Here is a 13,313-nt window from a genome sequence, read left to right on the forward strand (position 1 = left end):
AGCCAAGGAGCAGTGGCAACCACAGCCCTGCCTGCGAGAGGCACACACACCACACCACGCCAGGCCGCGCCGATGGAGCTCTGTGCTGATGGAGCTCAGCCTGCAGCCCAGTGCCACACATTTTTCATGCCCTGCTGAAATCAGCCACGCTGTGGATATCCCACCCAGAACAGTAACCAGGAGCGTCACTGAGGCAGAACAAATGCAAGGATACTGGACTGCATGCTTCTATCAGACAGAAGCTGATGAGTGTCCCGTTTGGCACATCCCTTCCTTCCTGGGCTGAGCTCACCAGTCCTGTACCTGAATTCCTGGGATCAAATCATGCTGCCTGCAGCTCTCTCCTCAGAGCCCCCAGCCCTAATCAGCTCCTGGCTGCAGGTCTGGGGGGCACAGCGAGCACAGCCCCGCTCAGCCCCACAGGAATGGATGCTCCCAAAGCTGCTGCCTGGTGCGAATGGGAGCGAGACAAAAGGATCAAGTGGCAGACACAAGCGACTGCTAAACGTGTTTTGCAGTTTTACGACATTTCATTCCATTAAAAAATAAAACTGCAGCCCAAATTCCCAAGTGTATATGTTTCTCTCTGTAACTGGGCAACACAATCTCTTCCTGCTCTGCACAGAGTATGGCAAGCCATTCATTTTTCTGATTTAATGGTCTCTCACTCACAGCCAAACTTTTAGAAAAGCACTTGGTTTTACCAATTTATCTTGGGAACACATTTCCGGCTCCTCTTCGCTACTCATTACCAACACCTGCAAACCAAAGCTCCGTGGGCTCCTTCTGCTGGGCCGTGGCACCGCAGCAGCCTCATGGGGCACAGCGGGACTGCTCTGAGTGCAGATGGATGAAGCCAATGAAAGTTCCTTATCTGTCACCTCCACCTGTTTATAAATCACGTTTACAGACCCAATATAAATGCAAAGTGTTTTTTGTGGTAAACAGGATGTAACTATTGTAAAGCAGGCCAAGCATTATTTTGGTCACAGACATCCTTCCTCCAAAACACCTTTCTGTTGATGACATCAGTTCTTCTGAAGGACAGGAGGAGACAGATGGTGTTTCCCTCACTTGGGCTCTCGGGTGGGGTGACACAATATGCCACTTCTGTCTGTAAACTGCAGCACCAAGGAGATATTTTAGCTCCATCATTTTAGGGTAAACAGGATATGACCAAGTCACATCCTCACGCAGGCACCAGACAATCACACTGCAGCTTGGGAAATTTCACTTAGAAGTTGTGCTGGAAAGGATTCTTGATACAGAATGGGTGAAATTTTGCTCCATTTTAAACCACCCTAACCTACTCTGCAGCAAGGAAAGCAGGAGCAGAAGTTTTCTCCCAAGACAGCACCTTTCTGTCATCTGCACTTCCAAATAACCCCATGAGTATTTACAGTGTTTCCACTATTTTTCCACTAGACGCTGCAGACATCCTCAGTAACTCACAGAAGTACCGGGGGAGGTACGACTCAGCTCCTTCTGCGCCCCAGACGTTCGGCCATGCCACGCTCATGCCCTGCAGGAGCCACGTGGGTGTGAGCTGCTGCCAGCACTCAGCCAGGCCAGGCTGAGCCATGCCAAGGAGGGCATGCTTGGAATTTGTACAACACTGCAAAGCTGCTGCAAATCAATGCAAACCAAGGAGCAACATCTAAGACGAGGGCTGTCAGATTAACACAAGTGTGGCCAGAAAGTCAAAACGGGACAGAGATAAAAGATCTCCGATCACATCAGAGCTCAGGAGCTCGGCTGTGTTCACGGTGCAAGTTCAGCCTTTGTCCCAGGCCCAAACCAGTACCAACCGAAGCAGCAGTGTGCCAGGCCTTCCATCAGCAGGCCCAGCCCCGTGCTGCACCCCAGAGGCAGGCTCACAGGATGTCGGTTTCGGAAGGAAGTCTGCTGGAAACAGAAGGAGGAAGAGGAGTGGTGAGGCAGCACTCAGGAAATCTATGAAACGTACTGACTTCTGTATCCTGCCTTTGTGACCTTAAAAATAGTCCTTAAGCAAAGATGGAGTTTACTTCTGAATGAAAACCAGAAAAAGCCCTGCAGCTTCTGCTTGCAGCAGAAAACCCTTCCTCGCTGCACCGCAGAGCCACCGAACGGTTCGCAGTGCGGCAGCAGCAGCAGAGCCGCCCGCCCCGCCGGGCACCGCATCAGAGTGGATTAAAGCGTTGGCTCCCAACATGCCTGGAGTCCTGGGAAAATGACACCGCCAGCATCCGATAATCCGCTCCAAACTTGTTGATTTGTGGGACTTAGAACCGTCTTTATAGGCTCAAAATTTGGCAGTTGCTTCCACACAACTGACGTTTTCAGGCCATTACATTCTGTGATAAAAAGGCTCTGGCCTTATCTCCCGTCTTCCTCAACATAAACCACTGGGCTCTTATGAACATGTAGATATGACTCAGGGAAATCTCTCACATTGCAGACAGAACACCGAAAATGATTTGGATATGTCCAAAGCAAATAGCAGGGCACAGAGTCAGAGTTGAACAGGGAGAGAAATGTGGACACGACCACAGAACAGGCAGGGTGAGCAGCCGTGCAGCTCTCAGCTGCATTGCAAGGACAGAAATCTCAACTGCTGGTCTGTGTCCAGCAGCACTGGGCTCAACCAGAGCCCCTCCCCAGGCACAGCTATTCACTGCAGAGCCCTCTCAGCACAGCCAGCAGTTTGTACACACAATCACGCGTTTATCCGCCCGAGTGTTGCAACCAGAGCTGTCAAAAACAGGCTTGTAGGATGCCTGGAGGAAAATGTCATCCTCCGAAGAGGACTCCACTGTTCAGGCACTTGAAATGTAAGCGGTCTCTAATTGTGGTGCTGCTGCAAAGGCGGTCATTATCAGCTCCTGTGACTTCCCACCATGGTTTTAAAGCAATAAAGCAAATCTGTGCACTCCTAACCAGTGGAGGCACTTGGGCTGAGCTCCACCCGTAAAATTAATCACAATGCAGGAATCACACACACTGTGCAATCAGCTTCCCCACAGCACCACAGATGTCCTTAAAAAAGACTTCAGATGAAATTTGCGCCTGGTTTCACTGTTTATACAGGCTGCAAGTCTTGCGAGCAAGGAAGCAGCACTGCTGTGCTCTGTGCGATGCCACCCACTCCACAGTGCCATACCTGGCACAGCACCACTGCCAGCAGGTAACATCTGCCCAGGTGTTATCCCTAAGTGTCTGAAGTGTGCAAGAGGCCACGTGCAGCTCTTGGAACACCGCTGCTGACCCCTGTGCCTGTTTTTGCACTGGCACAGGGCTGCCAGCCCTCAAAGCACTGCCGTGAGACTGCAGGCCCCAGCACCAGCCCCGCTCGGTGATGGCTTTGCCCACGTTTTGTGGGGAACATCCCTCATGCTGCCGTGTCCGTGCAGTGTGTGGGTAACATTCGGCTCCACCAGCTCTGCTCCCAGCCCCGGCTGCTCTTTCCCAGCAGGAGCTTTCCAGCCGTAAGTTGGGAAAGTTAACGGCTTGTTGAATTGCAGTAATTGCTTATGAAAAGCTATCAACAGATTCCCTCTGTCAAACCCCCATGAATCACCATTCCCTTGACAAACGAGCATTCACTGTACCAAAGCTAGCGGCAGCCAGCAGAATAGATGTAGAATTTGTTGCACAGACAAAAATGACCGTATCAGTTCCCCAGTTCCTGCCCTCTGCAGCAGACAAATGTCACCCCCACACCAGTGTCCTTTTAGCTCCAGCACAGCTCCTGATGTCTCACAGTTTTTTTTAGCCTCCTATCTTCACTTTTAGTTTACAGGAATGTTTTAATTTTCCTCCTTCTCCCCTCTCCTCACTCCTGACTTCTTCCTGCCACTCCTGACATCCTCAGTATCACTCGGGGAGTTCACCTGATGGAAACAACCGTGGAGTTCAGAGTAGCGTCCCCAGCTTAAGGAAGCAGAGCAAATAATGAGTTTGTCCAGGTGGGCACAGTGACAAAGGGAAAGGGAAAGGCAGGCAACAAGAACCATGGACAAGCATTCTCCTGCGACTTCTCATCTTTTTACACCCGCTCTGCAGCTGCACAAGAATCAGTCAGGGTTTCTTACAAGCAGAAGCAAGAGGTGCCAGTGTCACCAGAGCTGCCGCCCGCTGGTTTCAAGAGGAGGGCCGACCCCAAGGCCCCCAGCAGCCCACCATGACAGCTCTGTGCAGAGCTCACCCCACGCCCCCCCCCAGGCAGCACCATGCCCCTGCACCATAGACCCACACACTGCAAGAAGCAGAGAAACAAAGGCTGCAAACTGCACCTCTATGGTGCCACCAGGAAGACCAGTCATGCTTACAGCGCTGGTCCTCATCCCGCAATAAATACAGCGCTTCAGATTAAACAACCAAATCCCCACAAAAAGGGCAGGCAGCAGAATTAATGAACAACAGGCTCCAGGGGGGCTCTCACAGTCAGAGCAGTGAGTGCCAGAGCATCGGAGGTCGCGTGGCTGTCAGATTCCCCCCCGGGACTGCTGCTCCTCTGCCCTGTTCTGTAGGGACTTGGAGCAGAAACCACCACATACTGCCTCCATCCCAGGGCGTTCGGCTGCTGAGCATGGCTGAAGGTCCTTGTAAAATTACTGGGAATAAGACATCTGCTTTATTCAGACTGCATGTTATGAGCTGCTCTTTCCTTAGGAGAGGATCCCTTCCACCACTCGAGCTGTATTTCTCATTTATGCTTGGCTTTGGCTCCAGGAACCAATTTCAAAATATCCGAGCTCCTTTCCACAGGAAGGAGTCTGGGGTGAGCATTTTGGCTGCTCGATCGTCAGGGGTTACTTTTCCTTATAGCTGCTGCTCACACTCAGCACTTCACATCTACAGTGCTGCACGGCTGTGCTGCAAAAAGCATCCATTAGGGTAACAACTTCTACCTAACACCATCGGCCTTTTCATGTGTCAGTTCAAATCTATTTCAGTCAGCAATAGCTTATAGTAAATGTTTTGCTGTATTCTAGTTAGTTCTACCAAATCAATTAAGCACTGAGGTAATGAGCAGAATTCCATTCTTCTTTTACACATCCTCAGTAAAACCTGGGTGCTTCTCCCATACTCATTGTTGCCCCCACTCAGAATAGCTATGCCAGAAGGGACACGTGCTTCTCCCAGACATGCCTTTACACTCCTGTCCGCATTTTTGGGACTAAGGAAATCCAAGTAACAAGTTGCATGGATGGTTACTGAAAGGGAGAAGGGATTAAGGTCTGAACACAAGCTGCAGAGACAGCATTGGCGTAACCCAGAAAGCCTTCTCCAGGCACCTCTCTGAAAGCACAATGCTTTTTTGCCTGCCAGGATTTCATATCCCCATCTTCTTTGCAAGGCCTATGTTATGGCAAGGTTATTTTCAATTAGGAAAAGGATTTCAAAATTTGTCCTATTGGATTCAGCAATTGTGCACATCTCTTTTTCAATCAAAGCACAGAAGAGTTTCCCTTTCTCTACTGTTGTACGTTTCTTTCCTTTTGTTTTCAACATCTGTATAAACTGACCCTTCCAAAACTATTTGGGAGGATCTACTGCGTTTTGCAATTCACGTGGTACCAAACCTCAGAACATGGCATCACAGCTTGGAGATGCCAGGGACTGTCAGCATGGTGCTGACCTCCCCAGAAGGCATGAAGCCTTTCCTCAGCCCTCGCTCCAGTGCTCTGCAGCTCCACTGCAGCCCCAGGATCCCATGCAGCAGCACATAGCATTGGTGCCTCTGCACTGCTTCCAGCCCAACCCTGGTCTGTGAGAAATACCGAAGGGTGACGGGTTCAACATCTCTGGTAGCTATTTTATGCTGTATTAAAAGGCCCTCACCCTCCACATCTCCCTTTCCTTACTGAGTGCTCTCTCTCACTGTGCTATAAACTTTTCTCAGCTCCTTCCTAAAGTGATAGCTCTGCACACAGCTATTTTCTAGCACACTCTGTGTTTCAGCAGCTCGCTGTTGCTGGGATATCCACCAGAGACGACTCCTGTCCTCCAGCAGCTCTCAGACCATTAAATGCTGGCGATGGCCAGCAAACAGTGGGATGAAAACCGGAGGGCTGGAGGGGCTTTTATCCAGGAGCCTCCATGTGCTCCCTATGTGGACAAGCCCTGCTGACGTTCGGCAGGCCATGAGGCACAACCACCACAGCTTTGGGACTGGCTGGTCACATCTATCAGCACAGCATACTTGCATGGGCTCTTCCCAGCTTGGTTCAATGCAGGCACTCTTGGCACACAGCATCCAGCAGAACTGCTGCCCAGGTGTGCGATCCAGAGGGACTCTTCCACTCAGAAATAAATTCTGCCACTCTTTCCAAAGTAGGAGATCACCGCTGTCAGTCTACCACCTCCCCCACTTACTACAAGATGTTACATTCCCATTTGAAAGGAAAACAAGGACTGCAACCTTTTCTTTACCAATCCAGCAATAAAAATAAAAGCAAAGCCCTCCAGGAAATGCTTGGGCCAGGTCACCCCCATCACACCCTGTCCTTCAGACAGCAGCTGGGAGCTTTAATGCCATCCATCACATGGTGCTGTGAGCGCATGCCAAGGGCCAGCCATGCACACACAGCCCTGCTGCTGGGTGGCCACAAGTGCGAGCCCATGGGGCCAAGCTGCACTGCTGTAGGTAGTGTGAGGCAGCACTCAGGTGCTTCTAATTGATTTCTTCCAACCACCACAGGTTCCAGCCTGCCCTGTGTTTGCAATAAATTACCACAGCTGGGGTCTCAGCCTTACTATATTTCCAGTGACTTGCTGGCAGAGGCTGTCAGACTGGAACATTACAGAGCTGCTGCCTACAGGTCTAAATAGATGCCCACCAGGAGTTAGGAGGTGAGGCGAGGTGATTTCATAGTGCCGTCCACACCCACAGGTGCCCCACTCACCTCCCCAGCCCAGGTCTGAGTTTGACATCCTGTAAAGCTGCACAAATCTACGTGAGGTTTTGCTCCGGCCCAAACCTCCAGAGGCGCACCAGAGGTCCCTTCAGCTGCTGCTGCCCGGGCCAGGGAGGCTGGGATGGAAATGGGGGTAGGTGGGGGCTGACTGCTCTTGGGGCATCAGCAGCAGACAGAGATCACAGCATTGCACTGCAGTGCTGTGTGACACTGTGCTCCACGCAGGCGATCGCAGCACCTCCACGTGCAGCAACCTTCTGCGTCCCATTGTGCTGCAGGAGCTCCTCCTTATTCCTAATGCAAAAATTAAGTGCAAATTTCCAGTTTCCTCTCTGTGGGTAACCCTCCAGTTTTCTGTGAGTAAATGGAAGGTTAAATCACATTTATTTTCATGTTTGGAATTTCTAAATTAGTATAAACCAGCACTTCAAAGTGACTCAGCTCCTATAAAACCCAGTCCCACGGAGGCACCGCAGCGTTTGGACGCAGTGGATGCTTTGTCATATTCCCATGTGAATCTGAGCTTTTTTTTGGGGCTTCAGACCGCTCTCCTCTGCCTGAGCACACAGGCACCGGGTTTGTACAGCCTGCCAAGGAGCTGGTTTTATTTAACCACCCCTCACAGCAAAGCTCACTGATGGCATCTCATCAGTGCACCACAGAACACTGTGCTCTATGAGCACGCAGGATCTGACACAAAGCCACAGAGCCAGAAACTCGAGGATTAGCACAGAAACACGTTGTAATCCTATGCCGCCATGCTCGAGTTCTTCAGCACAGAAAACAAACAGCATTTTCAGCCTTTTTGGAGTTGCAGAGTCCAAAACATTTCCCAGGAGAGATGCAGATCCCCGGGTAGCACATCTAACCCCAACGAGCACCACTCTGCCTCCTCTCGCTGCCTGAGGGGGCTCAGGGAGATGTGGGGGTGCAGCAGGCCAGGCCTAACCCATGGGCACAGCCAGTGGCTGCTGCAGGGATGTGGACAGGCGCTGATGAGCATCTGTGTTCTTCCTCCCTTCCAGGGCTCAGGCGGTCTAACCCGGGCTCCCAGCCTTGCAGCAGCCATGCCTTCACACGGGGCTCCCTGAAGCCTCGTGTTAGAGAGCAGTCCACTATTTGATACAAACTTCATCACAGAAAGCTATTTCTGTTGTGGGAAAGCAATCCCAGAGCTCACCCACTCACTCTTGGCACAGCGGGAACGCAATCAAACCAGACCCTTCCCTGAGGCACTCTCCTTCCATGGAGCTGCTGCTGCCCTTCACCTCTCGCTGACCTTTTGGTGGTGCTCCCTGAGAGCCCAGGACAGAGCCCTGCTGTGCCACCGCAGCACCCATCGGCTGCAGAGGGCGGGGTGCTGCAGGAGAGGAGCATTCAATTAGACAGAACTGCACACAGGGGGGCAATCATTTTCCTTTCACACACCATTATGCCTAACAGCCATTCTCCTATTTGTACCAACCAGCTACTTCAGTCCAATGCCTATTCAGAATTAATCAGACCATCATTCGATTTTTTTTTTTTTCTTTTTTCCAGAAGGAGCTTAAAACCCAACCACCCAGACTGCAGGAAGAGCTAACAAACCACAATTCCGATAACAGTGCAGCACCTACCAGTAACGCGCAAAGGAAAAGCTGGGAACCCACTCATGGGTGGAAAAGCAGCGCTCACAATGGGAAGGCAGCGGGACGTGCCTCTGCACCACCAGACCAATGTGCTTCAGAACGTTTCCCTACTGCATTCCCAGGGCTGGAACACAAAATGTATCAGAGTATCTCCTTGTTTTCAAGGTGGAAACTGATTTTACATTTTTGCACCATGAAGAAACACAACACTACAACTTCCGACACTGCCACTCTAGACCTTGAAAATGAAAACAGCTTGTTAAATTGCTGGCAGTTCTAACGGGTAAGGAAAAGTAAAAGAAAAAAAAAAAAAAGGCAAAACAAGTAAAAGGCTGTCCCTGTGCTCAGTAGGAAGGCTTCTAGAAGGCTTGTTCAGCACTTTTAGAGGAATACACTTCAAATAAGAAGAAAGTATAGAAATATTAGGCGTGAACAAATATTAATAGTATGCTTCATTTACACCCTGCCATACTCGACTTCAAAGGCTCTCAAAGTAGCTTTACAAGTGTAATCTTCCATTCTATGTGAGCTAGGCTTCTGAGTAAGAGTAACAAATACGGGAGTGTTCCTCACATCAGGAGACATGGGCATCCGGTGATGTGACTGCTCAGGGACAGCAGTGCCACACCAGTGCTGTGAGGACCAGAGCCCACTTTCCCTGCCCACCAGCCCTGCTGCTGTCTCCATGTAAACAAGTTTCCTTGCAGCCTGACCTTACTGCAGAGCTGTGCACAGCAGATATCTGCTGGCTTCTACAGGTCTGGAGGCTCAGCACTTTCCAGCATGCTCCTCCAAATGCACACACCTGACTGTCAACCCTCCCAGAACAGACCTCGCCAACACACTGCCTCCATCCTCCAGGTCATCCTCAGCCCACAAAGCACTTGGTGGGAAGCAGGCAGGAGCACACCTCAGGGCAGCAGCATGGGACAGTTCCAGAGAAGGAGAGAATCCTCATTTCATTGCTGAATCTCTTGGGAATGAGCTGTTTGAATACCTCACCTGATACGGTAAACGTTCGTACTTTGGAGTTATTTTCCTTATTAAATAATAGTTAGAAAAATACAGTTTCTGCCTGACCATGCAGGAGCACGGAGGGGAACTGGCTGTCTCTGCCACAGAGGTTCACTTAAAACTGAGCCCATCTGATGGAGCCATCGCAGCCCGGTGTGGTGCTGAGCTCTGGCTGCAGGCGCTGAGCTTCAGCCACGGCCAGGGAGACCCACGAGTGCCTCCTGCTCAGTGAATGGGATTCCTGACTGCTTCTGGCTTCTTGGAGAGCCATGATCATGCCAGGACTTGGAGACTGAGTCTTAGCAGTACAAACTCAGAAGACAGGACAGCTACCAGATTCCCTGGCAGCTTGTAGTTTGCCACCAGGGAAAAAACTATCCAACTTTGACAGGGCCGGTCCATGAACCAGTGCATTAAGACTACATATTTTAACGCAGCATGGAGATGCCACACTAAACACTTTGGTTACCATGGGAAACCTTTCTCGTTGCCACTGGCATTGCTCAGGGAAGCCCCAGCCCAAACACTCGATCTTGCTTTTGAAATCAAACAGATGTTTTTACGATCTTTGATGGAGCTGAGTTATGCATCCTTCCCAGAGGGCAGGAAAAATGCAGTGTTAAAACAGCTCTTTTTTCCTCTCTTCCCCCCGAACCCTCCAAAGCATTATACATCCTTAGTGAAAAGGAAAACAGACGTCTTTACCTGGCCTTAACATTTTCGTTCACTCGGTAACAAATCACGACAACAGCAAACTTTTGCCCCAAAAGAAGCACGGCCGTGGGTGCGCGCACCGCCCCGCGCAGGGCCGTCCCGTGGGAAAGGAGCGGCTGCTGCTGGCGGCGCTCCGCGATCCGCATCCCCAGCCGCGCAGCGCCGGGAGCGCGCAGAGCCGTGAGTCACCGCGGGTCCGTCCGCTGGGGACGAGGACCGTGGGAATCAAACTCTCCCCCGGCGCAGCGGTCAGAGCCGCGCCTCGGACACTCTCTCCTCTTCAGCGCAAACTCGGCTACGAGAGGAAGGAGCCCGTCCGGCTCGGACGCAGCCGCCGGGGCGTCCAGCAGCGGCGGGGCCCGACAGGACCGGTGGGGCCACCACCCCCCGAGTTGCAGGCTGCCGAACAACTGCGCAGAACAACACAGAGTAACGCAGCGTTCCGCAGCCCGGCCCGTCCCAACGCGTCCCGTCCCGCAGCCCGCCCGGTGCCAGCAGGTGCCCGCGCAGCCCCACCTGGATGTTCCTCTTCTCGCAGGCGGGCCCGGTGCCCTGCACCACGCTGTCCAGCACCGTCACCATGCCCGCGCCCGGGCTCACGAAGCAGGAGTTGCGAGCGGCGCGGATCGTCTCCTCGATCTCGGCGAAGCGAAAGACGCAGAGCGCGGAGTGCGGCCGCCCGCCGCCCGCCCCGGCGCGCTCGAAGACGCCGAAGAGCAGCTCCTCCTCGGCGGGGCCCCCCCAGACCGCCCGCGCCGGGAACACCGACACGAGGCGGGTGAAGGCGTCGGCGGCGCCGCCGCAGCGCAGCCCCAGCTGGATGTAGGACTCGGTCAGCTTCTTGGGCTCGCCGCTGCCATTGAGCGTGGCCTCGGCCGCGTCGCCCAGGCAGATGCGAGCCAGCAGGCTGTGCGAGGGGCTCTCCTTTTCGGCCGCGTTAGCCTCGCTGTTGAGCGCCAGGTAGGCGTAGGGGCGGCGGGCACGCTGCAGGAAGGCGCGGACGAAGCTGAGCTTGTGGCGAGCCTTGGCACCCTGCTTGATCTTGAAGATGTTGTCGTCGGAGGGGTTGATGTCGAAGGTGAAGAGCTTGGCCAGGTCGCCGCGCGCGTTGAGGGCGCGGATGGCGATCTCCGGCGTGTTCTCGAAGCGGTGGTCCTCCAGGCTGCTGTTGCGGGGGAAGAAGGGGCTGCCGAAGCCCGTGTAGGTGGCGGCCACCAGCAGGCGCGCGCCCCCCCCGCCGCCGCCGCTCCGGCGCAGCAGCAGCCCCACGGTGGAGGCGTTGGGGTGGTTGGCGGCCACGTTCAGCATGCTGGGGAACACGGCCAGCGGGTCGCTGCCGCCCGGCGGGAAACGCACGGCCACGGCCGAGATGTTGGCCATGCTGCGGAGCTGGCAGAGGCCCTGGTAGATAGAGCCGCAGACGACGAGCACGCCCTGCTCGGGATCGGGCTGCAGGATCTTGTTGTAGTTGTTGGTGAGCACCTTGGGGTGCTCGCAGGAGGCCTGCGGCAGCTGCGGCGCGTGGCACAGCGGGCTATCCAGCACCGGCCCCACCGCCGCCTCCGCCTGCAGCGCCAGCTCGCCCCCCGACAGCTGGAAGAGGCGGTTGACCGCCGCCAGGTAGACGCGAGAGCCGGGGCCGTCCAGCGCGAAGTTGTTGGTGGGGGTGGGCGAGAGGAACTTGCGCTGCACCTCCAGGCCGGCGACGCGGCCGGGCAGCAGCAGCAGCAGCAGCAGCGGCGGCAGAAGCGGGAGCAGCGCGATGGGCTGCGGCTCAGCGCTCGCCGCCGGATCCATCCCCGTCCCCGCGCCCATCCCGCCGCGCCGCACACTGCATGAGCCCGCGGCGAGCGGCGGGAGGGGCCGGGCCGCTTCCTGCGGGGGCAGCACGCCCGCCGCCGAGCGACGCCCGCGGGAAGTGGCGGCCGCGGTGGTGCGCGGCGCTGCGCGGCGGGGCGCGCTCACGGCCGCACCTCCCTCCCTCCGCCCGCCCCCGTCTCCGCCCTTCTTGGCGTTCCTCGCGTCTTTCTTATTTGGGGTTCGTCATGTGAACGTGATTAAGTTGCGGATGTTTTCCCCGCGCCGCCTGTCGTCCCCGCACCGGGCAGGGGCGCAAACGCGGTGACCCTCGGCCTCGGGAGCGGCTCTTCTCCGTCCTCCCCACCTTTTCCCGTCCGTTTTCGCGCAGGATGGGCGGAGGGCTTTGGAGGAGGTGATGGGAGCAGCCTCTTCTCCCAACGGCGCGTCGGGCGGGATGTGTACCCCCTTCCCCCCCAGGTCGCGGTGTCCGAGCCCGGGGTGGGCGGCGCACGAAGCGGACAAACGGAACAGAGAACGGCCGGGGCTCCGCGCCTTCCTGTAGCGCGGCCGCAGGGCCGGGGGCTGTCGGTCCCGTCCCATCCGGGCGGGGTAGGGGAGGGGAGCCCTGGGGAGAAGTGGGGCTTCGGCAAGCCGCCCCTGCCCCGGTTCGGTTCGGTCCTACCGGGAGCCGGCAGCCGCCGCGGGGAGCACCGCCCCACTCCCGGAGAAAGCTTGGCCCGCGTGTTGCCAAACACGAGAGTTGAGAACAGGACCGTGCATCTCCTCTGCCCTCCATCGGGCTCTTTTTTAACTGTGGGAAGAGAAAGGGAGAAAGAAGCTTTAATATTCCCAAATTCCACCCACTGAAAACCCGCAGCGGGGGAAACGGCTCCGAGATAGCGCAGCCTCTGACCCACCCTCCCTTATCGCCGTGGGAAAGCTCTGCCTGGGCGGCCGAAGGTGGAAAGCTGCACCTCCGCCGTTCTGCCCCGGGAGGAAATGCTCGGAGCCGGGCGGGCTCTGCAGGGAGCCGCTGGGGCAGAGGGCTACCCGGGGTGCTCGTCTCCTTGTAGGTGGGAAACGAGCGGGGCACCTCACGGAGGGACCGCGGCTCCTCGGGCGGCACAGGCGGGCGCCGCCGTACCCTGACGTGAGCACCGAGAGCAGCAATAGCTGCGGTATCTTCGTCCGATCGCAGCGCCCGCGGAGAGCCGAGCCAAGGAACGCCGAGGGGAAGGCTGTGGCTTTGCTTTCG

At 55.2% G+C, this 13,313-nt stretch overlaps 1 protein-coding gene across 2 annotated transcripts in view; it reads right to left on the bottom strand.

Annotated features, from left to right (window-relative positions):
• PLXND1 (plexin D1) overlaps window positions 1–12,929 on the bottom strand; it is a 66,101-nt gene extending 53,172 nt beyond the window's left edge. The window contains exon 1 of one of the 2 annotated variants that reach the window (XM_085236187.1): window positions 10,775–12,929. In XM_085236187.1, the coding sequence (XP_085092313.1) occupies window positions 10,775–12,073 (1,299 nt within the window). In that variant the 5' untranslated portion in view covers window positions 12,074–12,929. The remainder of the gene's footprint in view (window positions 1–10,774) is intronic. The other variant, XM_085236186.1, reaches the window with a different exon arrangement.
• Between the last annotated feature and the right edge of the window lie 384 nt (window positions 12,930–13,313).

This window comes from Meleagris gallopavo, chromosome 14, assembly GCF_905368555.1.
Source record: "Meleagris gallopavo chromosome 14, MGAL_WU_HG_1.1, whole genome shotgun sequence".
NCBI lineage: Eukaryota > Metazoa > Chordata > Aves > Galliformes > Phasianidae > Meleagris > Meleagris gallopavo.